The sequence below is a fragment of the Schistocerca nitens genome, chromosome 3 (genome assembly GCF_023898315.1).
Source record: "Schistocerca nitens isolate TAMUIC-IGC-003100 chromosome 3, iqSchNite1.1, whole genome shotgun sequence".
NCBI classification, from domain to species: Eukaryota; Metazoa; Arthropoda; class Insecta; order Orthoptera; family Acrididae; genus Schistocerca; species Schistocerca nitens.
This window is the reverse complement of record NC_064616.1, coordinates 88,002,622-88,020,457: the sequence shown is the minus strand read 5'-3', so window position 1 is coordinate 88,020,457 and position 17,836 is coordinate 88,002,622. Positions and strand designations below refer to the sequence as shown.

Genomic DNA, 17,836 nt, shown 5'->3' with positions numbered 1-17,836 from the left:
TACAATTTATAAGGTCCAAAGTAGCGGCTGAGGAGCTTCTCAGAGAGACCAACCTTCCGAACAGGAGTGAAGATCCAGACGAGGTCACCAGGCTGGTAGACAACAGGGCTCGCGTCATACCTTCGGCGATCGCTTTCTTGAGCCTGCAGCGTGCGGAGTCGAGCTAACTGCCGAGCTTCCTCAGCTCTGGTTAACACCTGGCCGATGTAGTCGTCGTCCACGTCATCAGGTTGTAACGGAAACAAAGTGTCCATCGTCGTAGTCGCCTCACGCCCATGCACCAGGAAAAATGGCGTAAATCCTGTGGTGTCTTGTTTGGCGGTGTTGTAGGCAAACGTCACGAAAGGTAGCACCTCATCCCAGTTGCTCTGCTCAACACTGACGAACATTGGTAGCAAGTCGGCCAACGTCTTATTAAGGTGTTCAGTAAGCCCGTTAGTTTGCTGATGGTAGGCAGTCGTCATGTGATGGGTAATGTTGCACCGGCGGTTTATCTCTGTCACAAGATTCGATTGAAAAACTTTCCCTCGATCCGTAATTAACAACCTTGGGGTTGTTGTTGTGGTCTTCAGTCCTGAGACTGGTTTGATGCAGCTCTCCATGCTACTCTATCCTGTGCAAGCTTCTTCATCTCCCAGTACCTACTGCAACCTACATCCTTCTGAATCTGCTTAGTGTATTGATCTCTTGGTCTCCCTCTACGATTTTTACCCTCCACGCTGCCCTCCAATGCTAAAGTTGTGATCCCTTGATGCCTCAAAACATGTCCTATCAACCGATCCCTTCTTTTAGTCAAGTTGTGCCACAAACTTCTTTTCTCCCCAATCCTATTCAATACCTCCTCATTAGTTACGTGATCTACCCACCTTATCTTCAGCATTCTTCTGTAGCACCACATTTCGAAAGCTTCTATTCTCTTCTACCTTGGGGTACGGTGTTTTAATACAATGTCTTTCACGATGAATTTTGCTACCTCGAATGCTTCGGCTGTTTTCACGGCTTTTGTAATGGCATAGCGTTTCAGATAATCAGTGCAAACAATAATCCATCTATTGCCACTAGCAGATGTTGGAAATCGTCCGAGGAGGTCAATCCCAACACGCTGGAAAGGCGTTTCGGCTGGTGGGATTGGAATGAGTCGGCCAGGTGGTTCTGAGGAACTGCCTTTCTCCTCTGGCACTCTCGACAGTGCGACACATAGTGATTGACACTCCTAAATAAACTTGGCCAGAAAAATCTCTTGCGGATCCTATCGTATGTCTTAATAAATCCTAAATGTCCAGCCTCAGTTGTGTCATGGAATTTCTGTAGAACATCTAAGCGCATGTGTTCAGGAACCACTGGTAGCCACCTCTTTCCAAACGGATCAAAGTTTTTCTTGCAAAGTAATCTATTAACTACCTTAACTTGTCCTTTCACATCCTCTGGCCGATTTAAGGCAAGCATAATTTGAGATATCTTGGCGTCCATCTTCTGCTCAGCAGAGAGATCCTGGAGTGCAGCGAGACAGTCACTATCTTCATCAAAGTCTTGATGATCTTGCACAGGGTTTCTTGAGGGACAGTCGCCATCTTGGTGTTTTCTTCCACTTTTGTACACTATGGTAATGTCATACACTTGAAGACGTAGTGCCCATCTGGCGATTCGTCCTGTATGATCCTTAAGACCTGTCAACCAACAAAGTGAATGATGGTCTGTAACAACTGTGAATGGCCTTCCATAGAGATACTGTCGAAATCTGCACATGGCCCAGATCACAGCAAGACATTCTCTTTCTGTAGTTAAGTAGTTTTTCTCGGCTTTTGTAAGTGTCCTAGAAACAGGCACTTTTCCATCCTAAACCTGCACCAGAACAGCACCGATCCCATACCCACTGGCATCTGTGTGTAGTTCTGTAGGTGCTCTCTCATCATACAGACCAAGTACAGTGTCAGTCGTCAGAACTTTTCGCAACATATCGAAAGAATCTTGTTGAGCACCACCGCAGATAAATTTAGCATCAGCGTTTAACAGCTCTTGGAGTGGCCTGGCTTTGATACAAAAGTCTTTGATAAAACGACGGTAATAAGACCATAATCCGAGGAAGCTTCTCACATCTCTAATGCTTTTAGGAATAGGAAATTCCGTTATAGATCTCACCTTTTCTGGGTCTGTCCGCACACCTTCGTTTGACACAAGGTGTCCAAGTATTTTGATTTCTTTTGCTCCAAAGAGACACTTACTTGGATTAAGTTTTAGTCCACCTTGTTGGAGACACTTAAGAACGGCCCTCAGTCTTTTTACGTGTTCATCAAATGTCTCTGAGAACACTATAATGTCATCTAAATAACAAAGACACATCGTCCACTTCAGGTTACTTAGAAGATTACCCATCATCAGTGTTGCTGGTGCATTACACAAACCGAACGGCATTACCTTAAACTCATACGGGCCCTCAGGGGTGATGAATGCAGTTTTCTCACGATCAGCCTCATCTACTTCGATTTGCCAGTATCCCGAGTACATGTCCACGGTCGAGAAAAACTTACCGCCCTTCAGACAATCTAGTGTATCGTCAATTCGTGGAAGAGGGTAAACGTCCTTTTTAGTTATCTTTTTAAGCTTCCTGTAATCAACACAAAAGCGCCAACTGCCATCCTTCTTCCTGACGAGGACCACTGGTGACGACCATGGGCTCTGCGAAGGCTGAATGATGTCATTCTTCATCATTTTCTCTACCTCGTCGCGAATTATTCAACGTTCCGCTGCTGACACACGGTATGCTCTCTGGCTTATTGGTCGATGGTCTCCAGTGCTAATCCGGTGCTTCACCGTCGATTTGTCTAATTTGCTCTTCACCTGTGGATTGAAGCATTCAGAGAACTCTTGAAGAATGGCAAGTAGCTTCTTCTGTTGTTCCTTAGTGAGATCTGGTGACAGTCGAGCTAGAAGATCTTGTCTCGTAGTGGTAGCGCTAATTTCGCCCACAGACTCGGCTTGGGAGGTTTCTATGACACTCAGCTGTTCTTCAATTAACGGCTCAGAGTTTGCTACACACATGCGTCTTGGAACGACCTGCGGTTCTCGGCGACAGTTAACTATCCACAATTCACCAAATTCGTTCTTAAACGAGACGACAGAGGCTTGGATGACCAAGTATGCTTCTCTTACATTCCACTACAAGATCCATGGGTTGATGCATGGCATGACACACGACAGTTACCTTTCTAGCGCTGACTGCGGGAATGATCACTTCATCCAGCACACATAGTCTCCATACACTTGGATGTGCATCTTCCTGTCCGCAGTGTCTCATCTCGTCTAGCATAATCTTCGAGCGACCACAGTCTATAATTGCCTGAGAAGCTTTCAAAAAGTCCCATCCGGGAATGACGTCATGACTACACCCTTCTAAGACGCTGTGTATGGCCTCTTATACCGACACGAATGACACACCTCCCTGTATGTTTTACATATTTTCCATTAGCCACCTTCAGCAGAGACGAATACGGTTTTCTGTAACTGGCGGCGGTACTTCTCCGAAATGACTGAATGTGATGCTCCAGAGTCCACAAGAGCTTGGACTGGTCGGCCATCCATGAGGATATCGACGTAGTTTCCTATCATTTTTGTAGTGATCGACGGCGGAGGATTTTCTCTTCGGCAGCGTCACCTCCATGGAAAGCCGTACCCTTTAGTTTTCAAGATCGCGACTACTAGGTGATCGGCTGGAGCTTCTAAACGGCGATGGAGACCTTGATCGACGTGTCGGGGAGCGTCCTCTCCAGCGGCTAGCTTGCTGCGATGGTGGCCTATGTCATCCTGCACCCACATCTTCTTGTTCATCTTCGTCGTCCCGGACTTGGCGTCGGCTAAGATAGGTCTGCTGTCTTCTGACGCGGGCGTCATCAAATATCCGCCGCCTTTCTCGACAAAGCGGACCACATGTCCCGTTCGTCCGCAGGTTGGTTATCGTGGGTCCTCCAGACGTCAGTCTTCCTTGGTGCCCAAACAGGTTCCTCATGCGGCATTGCAGGAACGTAAATTCGCCTGGCTCTCGACTTTTTCACCGATTTAAAGGGAAATGAAGGGCGAGAGATTGGGTTCAGTGTCTATTCCACTTCTTCCCTTATGACCTCTTGAAGCGTCTCGGTTTTTTGCTCACCGTGCAATCCAAGTGCCTTCTGAACTTCTTCTCTTCCTATCTGACAAAGAACACTTATGAAATCAGTTCCTTCCTCCATCACAGACATCGATACGACGTTTGAAAGCCGTTCATACTTCTTTCGTGTAATTCTTTTTTGATGCATTGTCTCGATATACTGGCACCATTTTATGAAGTCGTCTGCTGTCGAAACGTCCTTCAGGAGTAGGGCTTGATACATGTCCTCAGCAACACCCTTCATGAGATGTGCAACCTTATCTTCCTCCTTCATTCTAGGATCCACTACTTTACACAGCTCCAAGACGTCTTAAATGTAGGATGCTGAGGTTTCTCCTGAACGCTGAGCCCTGCACTTTAATTTATCTTCAGCCTTGCACTTCTTTTGTTGTGTGTTGCCGAAATACTTGCGCAGTTCCACCTGGACTACTTCCCAGCTTGTGAACTTCTCCTCGTTGTTCGCATGCCATTGTTTGGCAGTGACCTCCAAGTAGAAAAATACGTTAGCCAAACACACAGTGTCATCCTATTTGTTAAATTTGGCTATATACTCATATACCTTCAGCCACTTGTTTGGATCTTGGCCATTGTCACCAGAGAACCCGGAAGGATGTCTCATGTGGTGGCACACAGTTGCTGTCATTGTATCGTCCTCTTCTTCTTCTGTCTCCGATAGATTGCGATCTGATGAATATGGCTTGAACTCGGGTTTCTCGCCAAGTAAACGGCGGCTCTGTCGTGGACTGATGGGAGCCACTGTGTCGTCGATAATGTGCGCTATCACAAGTTCCAGTACACAGCGTCTCCACCAGAATAATGTCACGTAGAAGAAGGTGTAATTAGATGAATGACGAACACTAACTCCACTTAACGAAGGTTTATTCAGCACTTGCACATACAAGAGTGCGGAGCGAACTGCCCCCGGCCAGAACACAGACGGTATATACAGGGTGTTACAAAAAGGTACGGCCAAACTTTCAGGAAACATTCCTCACACACAAATAAAGAAAAGATGTTATGTGGACATGCGTCCGGAAACGCTTAATTTCCATGTTATAGCTCATTTTAGTTTCGTCAGTATGTACTGTACTTCCTCGATTCACCGCCAGTTGGCCAAGTTGAAGGAAGCTAATGTTGACTTCGGTGCTTGTGTTGACATGCGACTCATTGCTCTACAGTACTAGCATCAAGCACATCAGAACGTAGCATCAACAGGTTAGTGTTCATCACGAACGTGGTTTTGCAGTCAGTGCAATGTTTACAAATGCGGAGTTGGCAGATGCCCATTTGATGTATGGATTAGCACGGGGCAATAGCCGTGGCGCGGTACGTTTGTATCGAGACACATTTCTAGAACGAAGGTGTCCCGACAGGAAGACGTTCGAAGCAATTGATCGGCGTCTTAGGGAGCACGGAACATTCCAGCCTATAACTCGCGACTGGGGAAGACCTAGACCGACGAGGGCACCTGCAATGGACGAGGCAATTCTTCGTGCAGTTGACGATAACCTTAATGTCAGCGTCAGAGAAGTTGCTACTGTACAAGGTAACGTTGACCACGTCACTTATAACACTCCTGTCTGCTACTGCTATACCTTAACCTCAAAACTGGGGGCAGTTTACAAAACAGAATTATTTTGTTATAACGATTATGGTATAAAGCAACAGAGCAGTGTTACCCTCTGAGAGGAATTTTGTTATGTTGACCGTGTTGTCCCTAACGGGGGTGGCTTATCGGAAATGAAAGTCAGAATTACTTAAATAGTTAAACAGTGACAAACAAAATATTGCCTATCTGCACTGTTTAACGGATAACGAAACCGGTCGCCAGCCTACCTAGGCAAGAGAATGATTAACATTCTCGTTTAAGAAAGTAGGTATAAGTAACTATAACGGACAAACACAACCTAGACTTGGCCACACGCGAGTGCAATGAACTCTGACACACATATGTTTTAAGATTGAAGCTAACAACTGGATCAGCACAAACTATTTGCTAAATTATAAGACATACAGAAAAACACTATCACTTTCAGGGCTTACACAAACTGAGTGGTCTTTATACTGTTAATATGCACACAAGAGAGACAAACAATTAGTAAACAAGAGTGTATAACGTTTCACAACAGCAGCTTTCTCCCTTTTACTACATCGAAACACAATGTTAACAAAATTTGCAAGGAACTGACTCACCTTTTTGAATTTACTACAGATATCAAGGTGATCATTAGCTAAGCAAAACTTTAGAAGCCTCAGTCTTAAGAACTTTTAATTTTGCAATTGGCAACAGCACTTTAATAAGCAGTTTTAATAGAAAAATTATTTTCAGCAAACAACATTTACTTTAACTCACTCTCTTGCCACATTAACTTTAACTTTCTTTTTACTAAGTTCAAGAGGCATTAATTAGCAAACTGAGTTTTAACGTACTTTCAATAAGGACACTCGGTAATCACTTTAGTTCAAACGGAGAGGAACCTGAGAGGTGTTATGATGAGGAGAAAAATCAAGGTAGGTACATAAATTCAGATATAAAGTACCTTATATTTCAGCACAATAACACATCCATTAAGCTGATCCTTCACTGTACATCTTTATAGTGTTACGCTGCAATGATTGCGCAATGTGGTGGCAACTGCATGATGGTAGGTGGAATTGCAGGCAGAATTGCTGGAATCTGTCATTTCTTGGTGGCGATGATAGATACAAACTCCAGAATAGCCCAGCTATTTATCCATCCATCCGAGGCATTGGAAAATAACAGAAAAGCCTCTCTCGAAACCAGCACTATGCAACTTTTATACAGCAGTGCACGGACTTGTAGCTCATCTCTGACTGCTGGCTCGTCCTCGACTGACTGCTCGTCCCCGACTGACTCTCAGTTCCACCTTTCCCACCTAGGCCAACCACAATTTGCGCGCGCTACACAGTTCCGTTCCCGAGGGGAACCACTACACCGTTTACATACAGAATAACTAAGAGCCCTAAGTGAGGATCAGCAGTTTACATAACAGCAATCAAATACATTAAACAAGACAGAACATTTTCACATATTGACATCTCTACAAAAAATTATTCATACAAAATTACAATTATATGCAGTAAGTTTTGTTCCCTCCAAATGGGACAAAGTATTTACAGTACAGATACACTACTTTGCATTGAAACAAACTACGACATCAAAGTTTTAACAAAGAAAAGAGTACACAATTTTATGTTATCGATTCAAACACATTTACAGACGATCAACAATGTAACATTAAATAAAGCAAATAAAAAAATAATAAATCCATACAGCATAAGAGCTGTGGTGTTACACACTGTATGGAGAGTGCTACGGGAGAACCAGTTGTTTCCGTACCATGTACAGTGTGTGCAGGCACTATTAGCAGCTGATTGGCCTCCACGGGTACACTTCTGCGAATGGTTCATCCAACAATGTGTCAATCCTCATTTCAGTGCAAATGTTCTCTTTACGGATGAGGCTTCATTCGAACGTTATCAAATTGTAAATTTTCACAATCAACATGTGTGGGCTGACGAGAATCCGCACGCAATTGTGCAATCACGTCATCAACACAGATTTTCTGTGAACGTTTGGGCAGGCATTGTTGGTGATGTCTTGATTGGGCCCCATGTTCTTCCACCTACGCTCAGTGGAGCACGTTATCATGATTTCATACGAGATACTCTACCTGTGCTGCTAGAACATGTGCCTTTACAAGTACGACACAACATGTGGTTCATGCACAATGGAGCTCCTGCACATTTCAGTCGAAGTGTTCGTACGCTTCTCAACAACAGATTCGGTGACCGATGGATTGGTAGTGGCGGACTAATTCCATGGCCTCCACGCTCTCCTGACCTCAACCCTCTTGACTTTCATTTATGGGGGCATTTGAAAGCTCTTGTCTACCCAATCCCGGTACCAATTGTAGAGACTCTTCGTGCTCGTATTGTGGACGGCTGTGATACAATACGCCATTCTCCAGGGCTGCATCAGCGCATCAGGGGTTCCATGCGACGGAGGGTGGATGCATGTATCCTCGCTAACGGAGGACATTTTGAACATTTCCTGTAACAAAGTGTTTGAAGTCACGCTGGTACGTTCTGTTGCTGTGTTTTTCCATTCCATGGTTAATGTGATTTGAAGAGAAGTAATAAAATGAGGTCTAACATGGAAAGTAAGCGTTTCCGGACACATGTCCACATAACATATTTTCTTTCTTTGTGTGTGAGGAATGTTTCCTGAAAGTTTGGCCGTACCTTTTTGTAACACCCTGTATACAGTTACAGAACATTCCAGTACAATGATTCTTGACATTTGTCGATACTTCTAGAATGTACTCGAACCGAATATAGAAATTAAAATTTTACAGTTCAGGCGAGTTTTGAATTCACAACCCTCGCTGCAATAGTCTAGTGTCATAACCACTACACCAGGGGCTCCTAACAAAATTTTCTCGAGGACCCCCTTATCGAGCATGATTGGTACCTTGTCATATCACAGCATCAAGTACCTACGTTTTCTATTTTTGGTACTTAGAAAAAACAGTGACATATTCATTATTGACAAAATATTGAGGTTAAAACTTTTTCAATTTAGCCACCATGGTTATTGTTAAATTTTTGATTATTGCTCAAAATCTTTGTCTTCAAATCTGGGTGTTTAGTATAACAAACTCCTTTAAAAAAATAAAAATTGAGTATGAACTGAAAATGACAGGAAAAAATTAAAACTGAGTGTATTGGTCTGCCAAGTGTACCACACTTGAAATTGCATTGAGTAGGCATGTATGAAAAATAAGAAAACACTAGTTTCATACAAGGTATTATTTATTTGAAAAAATAGTTACAACAGAGTACTCCATCAGTATACAGTTAGTTTTAATTTTCAGTTCTTAATGACATGAGTACAATCTGACCTTTGAGTCCATTATTTCTGAAATATTATGTTCCAAACTTGAAACTTTCACTCTGAAACCCGACCGCATGTCGAGCCGATTCCTATATTTGTTTTTCATGAAATACATGCACGAAAATGCTTGCTCACGCCGATATGTGGTTGCAAATCGGAGGATCTTTTTCATTGCTATATCTCCAAGTTTCTTGTAGTCTTTGCATGCTGATGCCCAGAAGTCTGTAATTTTGTCACCGATGAAAATGTTTATCATCGTACCACAGCTGGATAGATCCACAAGCTGATCTTGCTCTTCTTCAGTGAGGCCTCGGAGTTTGTCTATTTCTTCACAGCTGAAGCGATTTCGAATCCATCTTTCGTCAGGGTCAAGTTCAGGGAAATACTTTCTAAAAGTGGTGGCTAGGCTGCGTAGATACTCGGCTACATTGATCTCGATCTGGTCAGGCAAACTCTCCTCTGATGACTCCAAGAATTGTTTTAAAGTAGAAAAGTTAGTTAATGACTCGTTTTCTATCCTTGACGCCCAGATCTGACACTTTTTGACCGTAGCAATAATCTTATCCTCAACTTTGAACATGTCTACATTTTTCCTTGTAAACTCAAGTTTAACACACTCAAGTGTTCAAACACATCAGCTGAGTACGCAACTGAGCAAAGCCAAGAGAAGTTAGTGAGAAAATCTGTGTACTTTGTATCAAGAAGGAAGACACAAACCTCGTCTCTAAGTTCAAAAAATTTTGACAAGGTCCTACCTCGACAAAGCCATCTTACTTCCGTATGAATAAGAAGTTGCTCATTCTCACTGCCGATCTCTTCACACTCTAATAAGACGCTACACGCAGAAGTTATCGTCCGCTGAAGCTCTGCTCATGCAGGAAGCGGCCAAAACAAAAAATCTGTTATCATACGAAATATATTTAATATACTTTTTGTTGTAATAGCATCTTGCGGACCCCTCTGCCATAGCTCCTGTTGGGAACCACTGCACTACACTATGCTGCTCAGCTTCTCCTGCGACAGTACAACAATAACAGAAAATAGCTGGTCTGCTGCCTGTGTCTTCATAATATGTCTTTACCTGCTTGTTGCCCTTTAAAACGGACAAATTGACACCAAAAACAGAGCTCTTCAGTGTTAGTTTTCACCCTCTAGCAACGACTATTCGTTTTGCCCAAATAGGGATATGATCTCTGATTACAACGTGATTTCTAACCAGAGTTTAAAAAAATTAAAATCAGTAGGAGAATGCTGGTGATTTTTTGTAGTATGCAACCACTTATAACTTTTTGAGAGAAACAACGAATGGTGGACTGGCTAAGTTTTCTTTTATTTGCCTGTTTAATTTAATATTTTGATTCTATGTATTTTGAAACTAAGAGCGTCAACATTTTTCAGTCTTTGTTCGATTTATATGTTTATAGCAGGAATTGATTGGAATAAAAAACCGAAAATTGGTTGTTTCAGAAACCGGTTATTATGAGCGGTTTTAAGAGTCAAGTTAAACTGGCGTGGGAAAAATTCGGTATGACCGAAAGTCGGTTGTTTCAGCGATAACCGCCATACCTTGTACCTGCGCACCTGGCAGTGTAAAATTCTTAGCCTAATAAAGAGTGGGCAAAATAAAACTGTCCTGTAAAATATTTATAACAATAGTGACCTTTGTTTATGATTAGAAGAACTGCTGACATAGAAAATGCTGGAAATCGTGATTTCGATGCATCAAACTGTTGTTATCACATATCTGTGCATACGCATCTCTTGCATGCTCTGTCTCGAGCACTTTGTTGTGTCATTACGATGATGATGATGATGATAATAATAATGATGATGATGATGACGATGACGGTTTATAGGTTAGGGCGCTAAACAACATGGTAGTCAGCTCCCTGTTTCATTACGTGTCAGAGAGTGAGAGGAGCAGATGTGTCTAGTGACCAGTTGGATGAAACGCAAGGTGGTGCTTACAATAAAACGAAGCTTGTTCATTGTAGAGTCTTATGTGAAACACAATTTGGTGGTGAATGTGTGCAGAACAGTCCGCAGAAGGCCTCTAAAAAAGTTTACAGTGAAAAATTTAGTGACAAAAATGTGGGAAGCGGTTTCGGTAAAGAATGAAAACCGCATCTCTCCGAGATGGGTTCGAACATCAGAAAACCTGAGTCAGTCGTATTGCAAGTACTTTCCAGGTCAATTTTATTTTGTGCACTCTGTATTTCATTGCACACTGTGGATCTTAAGATTAATACCCGAAACCGACTGTGTGCATTCATTATTTTAAATTTCGTTGTAAATAAAATATGTTACGGAGCATGAAAAATAAATATGTAGTGCTTATTCATTGTGATATTGGTCTTGTCTTTTGCTTGTTTATTTCGATATTGGTCTAGTCCTTCCAAACCGTAAATTTTACAAAATCAATTTCTCCACACGTAATAACAAAATTCGTTGTTTAGGTGGTAGTAACAGTAGTATCTATCCTGTTATTGCATGCTGTTGAGATATTAGTTTCCTTATTTTGATCTCGTTTCCAGTGAAAACATTATCAGAAGTGTAAACGAAGTGACAAAAATTAGAGATTGGAAGGTTCAAAACGGCTCTGAGCACTATGGGACTTAGCATCTGAGGTCATCAGTCCCCTATAACTCAGAACTACTTAAACCTAACTAACCTAAGGACATTACACACATCCATGCCCGAGACAGGATTCAAACCTGCGACCGTAGCGGTCGCTCGGTTCCAGACTGAAGCGCCTAGAACCGCTAGGCCACTCCGGCCGGCGAAACTGGAAGGTTAAAGATATTTTTTCATGAACTGGACGGGCCCGATATGATATTAGTATTAAACAATGACTGGTAAAATTATACAATTGCCACTCTTTAATGGTGTGTCGAGCTCAAGTCTGTCTTCGCCAGGCTTTAACATTTTTTCAGCTACAAATGTCGAAGCACTTGCTCTGAGCGCTAGTTTAGTCGCGCTTGAGATGGACACCAGGCTAACATAAGGCGTGACTTCCAGTCCATACTGCCTTCAGTGATCTAGATGGTAATGGAACGTGAAACTATGAATCTTTTCAAATCGGGAGAGAGACTGGTTCCGGATCAGAGACTCTATCTGCGGAAACCGAGAGAGATACCACTACTTTGTCAGAATGGCAAGGAAACTGTTATCCTAAGGTCTAACATGCAGTAAGAGGAAGGACCTATGAATTCTGGATTTCTTCTCGGGAGACGTAGGCAGGATGCAAGGGTTGTTATGTAGAGAAAGGCAAATACACACTCAGCTAAAAAGATATTCTACTTGCGAAATATTTCTGTGAAATGGTATGACGTTTCGTGCTGTTATTCATGTCAGTATGGGCAGATGTCGACAGGCGGGTACGATCTCTCTCTTTAATTGTACTATATACGGATCTTCACACTTGTTAATAAGCTCAGTATACTTTGTTACAGGAGAATCGGAGACTGAGGAAGTTCTACACCGGTTTCTGTCGCAGAGAGAAACAATGTCTCGCCTCACGTACCTGAAAAACATCACCGAAGAAGAGAAAAGAGACTTGGAAATAAAAAAGGATTTTATGATGGCTGAACTGGAAGCATTTAAGTTCGCAGAAGTCAAGGACAAGGAACAGTAAGTCGGTTCCCTATGTAGTTAATAATTAATGCTGTACAAATATTGTGGCTTCTTCCACGCATGTAATAGCTACGACGTTTTGAGAGGCTGAAATACTAGCAGAACAAAGTGGGGAAGCGGTAATACACTGCCTGAAAAAGAAGGCCAGTGTGAAACCACTTATTAAGATTCTGTTGTACCCACTGTGGTATGGATGGATGCACCGAATCGGTTGGAATGCGTGTCATAAACCCGTTGTATTCTATCCTGAGCCAAGCTGGCCCACAACTGTTGTAACGCAATGTCAATAAACTTCACCAACAACCACGTACTTTAAGATATTATTTTATTATATTATGAATGCTGCCAGTTTTGGCATTTCATTATGCCATTTTCAGGTCCCATACGCATGTATCCAAATAAACGACCTTGCCATATAGCGTCATAAGTCACTGGATATCGTGAATTCAATCGTCATACAATTGCTTCATTCCAAGACGTGACAGCTTCGAATGAAGCAATTGTATAACGATTGAATTCACGATATCCAGTGATTTATGGCCCTATACGACAAGGTCGTTTATTTGGATATAGGCTTATGGCGCCTGAAGATGGCATAATGAAATGCCGAAACTGGTAGCATTCAGGATATAATAAAATAATATCTTAAAGTAAATGACTGTTGGAGAATTTTATTGACATTGACAATTACTTAACCAGCCGATGTCCTCTGGCGATGACGGACCAACAGAGACTGTTGTAACTGGTCATTGATATGCTGGACACTGAGACGAAGTTGACATCCTAGCTCGTCCCACAAAGGTACTATTTGGGATAGACCTGTGGATCTTGCTGGCTATGGCACTACCTTAATATCAGGCAGAAACACGTCCATGTGTTGACAACGAGCATCGTCTTGTTGAAAAATAGCACTACGATACTGCCGCATAAGAGGTAAGACGTGAGGACGCAGGATGTGCACGACGTAGTATTGTGCTGTCAAAGTTCCATCAATCGTTACCAGCCATGACCTGAAGCCATACCCTCGGATCCTCATACCATGTCGCCAGGAGTAACACTTCTGTGCCTCTCCAAAACAATGGAAGAATGGTACCTCTCCCCTGGTTGCGGCCATAGTCATCGACGATGGTCCCAGGGTTAATGCAGAACTGTGCTTCATCGTTTAACACAGTGTGACGCCAATGGTCGGCAGTAAATGCTTTCAGGTTACGGCACCAACCCAAACATAGCCGTTTGTCCTGTGGTGTTAACAGCAGCCTACACATGGGAGTGCAATTTCCTATTCTGGCGGTTCTTTGTCACCGACCAGTGGTCCGGCATGACACAGAATACAGCAGGGAGTTCATTGCTTATTCTAGAATGGTAGGCACAGATGTGGAGGGGGTACAATGTGCTCGATGCACATACGGCGATTCTCCTTTGTGGTGGTCAGACGTAGTAGACCGGAACATTGATGTCCAGTATGATTGCCTGCATGTTCCCATGCAGTCCACCACTGGGCCAATGTCGCATCTGGATGCCCCATAATTTTGGATAGTGCACGATTCGACCAGCTGTCTAAATGGAGACCTACAATGAAGCGCTTTTCAAGCTCTGTCAGGTAGTAGTAATGTTGACTGACACGAGTATGCAGCATCTGTGATCAGTCAATATCTGATGCTGTCTTCGCCCTTTTGGTTACAACACTAACAGCAATAATGAACTCGTAGCCATTCCAACTGTCACAAAAAATTGCAGCTCTAATCATTTTAGCAGCTGGCAGCCGTGTTGGCCGGTCGCATCCTCTAAGTGCGCTGACATCAGCACCATCCGTGCGGAGTGTTGGTGTCGTTCTGGAGTAATTACAAGGCTTTCTCATTATTTCCAGTAGCATCCGTCCAATACTGTTGTTAAAAATCTCACGCTATTTTAGTTTCTTTCGTCTCGTCTTTTCTGCGTTCTAATACTTACGATCAATGAATGTCTGTGTGATGTTTACACTCTCATGTTTACGTCTGACCAATGTCTGGAAGTTAGTTCTACAACACTGAGTCAAAAATCTTGGAATAAGCAGTTTTTGCGTAGATCAAAACTAGAAGCATGTGCTTGTGAGTTGTTACTGCTGAAAACTTGTCTCGTAACAGCCTACAGATCCATTTTAGGAAACTTTCAGCAATTTGCGAGAAATCTAGATGCGTTATTGAGCTATCTGTCAGACAAGAAGAAACAGCTAGTAGTTGGTACAGATTTCAGTGTGGAGTTATCAAAAAATTCTGGCAGCGGAAAAAGGTACTAGAGTCATTATCTAGCTGTTTCAGTGAGATTTCAATTGTAAATTTTCCAACTCACGTGAAACAAGAAAGCAGATCTTGGATGATAACATTTTTGTAGAGAGTGCTTAGAATGAAACAATTAATGTGTACCAAATTGTTAATGGACTATCTGGTCATGACGCACAGTTAATGGAAATAAACAGTGTAGCACCTTACAGCCCTGAGGCGTATTCATCAAAGCAGTGAGACGGAGGTGCTGATGTGAAATTCAATACGTTTAATTGTAAATTTTTGTCAATTTTCGAAACCAGGTTTCATAAAAAGTTATCCAGATGGCCAACTGAAAAAAGTAAGCCATGGATAACAAAAGGGATTAAAATTTCAAATACAAGAATTAAAATTTCATATAAAAGGGAAATTTATATAGAGGCCAGAATAAGTCAAGACCCAACATCACTTGCATACCACAAAAAATACTGTCACATTTTAAGGAAAGACTTTACATCGTTCAGAAATATGCTCTTTCTGACAGACATTAATAATGTCAGTAATGAGATTAAAACTATATAGGCTACTGTGAAAGGCTCAGTGTACATCAAACCGAGCTGAGAATGTTGTGACTGATAAGTCATGAGCCGAACATACACTCCTGGAAATTGAAATAAGAACACCATGAATTCATTGTCCCAGGAAGGGGAAACTTTATTGACACATTCCTGGGGTCAGATACATCACATGATCACACTGACAGAACCACAGGCACATAGACACAGGCAACAGAGCATGCACAATGTCGGCACTAGTACAGTGTATATCCACCTTTCGCAGCAATGCAGGCTGCTATTCTCCCATGGAGACGATCGTAGAGATGCTGGATGTAGTCCTGTGGAACGGCTTGCCATGCCATTTCCACCTGTCGCCTCAATTGGACCAGCGTTCGTGCTGGACGTGCAGACCGCGTGAGACGACGCTTCATCCAGTCCCAAACATGCTCAATGGGGGACAGATCCGGAGATCTTGCTGGCCAGGGTAGTTGACTTACACCTTCTAGAGCACGTTGGGTGGCACGGGATACATGCGGACGTGCATTGTCCTGTTGGAACAGCAAGTTCCCTTGCCGGTCTAGGAATGGTAGAACGATGGGTTCGATGACGTTTTGGATGTACCGTGCACTATTCAGTGTCCCCTCGACGATCACCAGTGGTGTACGGCCAGTGTAGGAGATCGCTCCCCACACCATGATGCCGGGTGTTGGCCCTGTGTGCCTCGGTCGTATGCAGTCCTGATTGTGGCGCTCACCTGCACGGCGCCAAACACGCATACGACCATCATTGGCACCAAGGCAGAAGCGACTCTCATCGCTGAAGACGACACGTCTCCATTCGTCCCTCCATTCACGCCTGTCGCGACACCACTGGAGGCGGGCTGCACGATGTTGGGGCGTGAGCGGAAGACGGCCTAACGGTGTGCGGGACCGTAGCCCAGCTTCATGGAGACGGTTGCGAATGGTCCTCGCCGATACCCCAGGAGCAACAGTGCCCCTAATTTGCTGGGAAGTGGCGGTGCGGTCCCCTACGGCACTGCGTAGGATCCTACGGTTTTGGCGTGCATCCGTGCGTCGCTGCGGTCCGGTCCCAGGTCGGCGGGCACGTGCACCTTCCGCCGACCACTGGCGACAACATCGATGTACTGTGGAGACCTCACGCCCCACGTGTTGAGCAATTCGGCGGTACGTCCACCCGGCCTCCCACATGCCCACTATACGCCCTCGCTCAAAGTCCGTCAACTGCACATACGGTTCACGTCCACGCTGTCGCGGCATGCTACCAGTGTTAAAGACTGCGATGGAGCTCCGTATGCCACGGCAAACTGGCTGACACTGACGGCGGCGGTGCACAAATGCTGCGCAGCTAGCGCCATTCGACGGCCAACACCGCGGTTCCTGGTGTGTCCGCTGTGCCGTGCGTGTGATCATTGCTTGTACAGCCCTCTCGCAGTGTCCGGAGCAAGTATGGTGGGTCTGACACACCGGTGTCAATGTGTTCTTTTTTCCATTTCCAGGAGTGTATTTTTAACCATCACTTTCCACATGTTGCAGCAAAATAGGATTAATTGTTCAGTAAAAGAAGCAAGAAATTATATTAAAAATTTCATTCCACAAAATTTCAAGAAGTTAGAAGTAAAACAAACTACCCGACTGAAATTAATAGAATTATAAAAATTGTGAAAAAACAAAAGCTCTTCTGTTGTTGGTGGAATTTCGAATGGAATTCAGAAAAACGTTCTAACTTAATAAATAGTCAGATGAAGATATGGAATTGTTGAACTTCCCTATAAGAAAGTTGACAAGAAAGATTTGAATAATCATCAACCAAATTCCTTACTAGCATCGTTTTCCAAAATATTCGAAAATGTAAGGTACTCAAGAGTAGCCTCACATTTAAGAAGAAACAATTTACTAACCACATCACATTTTGGAATCCAGAAACGTTTCTCCACTGCAAATGCTATTTATATACTCAATTACCAAATATTAGAAGCTTTAAATAATAAAATACTTCCAGTTGGTATTTTCTGTGATCTTTCCAAAGTGTTTGATTGTGTAGATCCTGTTACTCTCTCAGAAAAACTTTAGTCCCAGGGAACGGATGGCGTTATGCACAACTAGTTTAAATCATAATTAACAATCGAAATGCTAAAGTCTGTGGTGAATAATTCAGATAATGTTGAATGGATGGAAAATTTTTATAACTTGAGGAAATCGCGAAATGATTCCAACAACATTCGATTTTGGGTCCGCTCGTATTCTTAATATGTCAGTGACCTTCCACCTGATATATTCATCTAACAGAATTTGCACTTTTTTGCAGATGATATTAGTGCTATAATAAA

At 43.1% G+C, this 17,836-nt stretch overlaps 1 protein-coding gene across 1 annotated transcript in view; it reads left to right on the top strand.

Moving 5' to 3' along the window:
• LOC126249093 (outer dynein arm-docking complex subunit 3) overlaps window positions 1–17,836 on the top strand; it is a 350,869-nt gene that overhangs the window by 269,737 nt on the left and 63,296 nt on the right. The window contains exon 8 of the mRNA XM_049950744.1: window positions 12,512–12,689. Coding sequence (XP_049806701.1) covers window positions 12,512–12,689 — 178 coding nt within the window. The remainder of the gene's footprint in view (window positions 1–12,511; window positions 12,690–17,836) is intronic.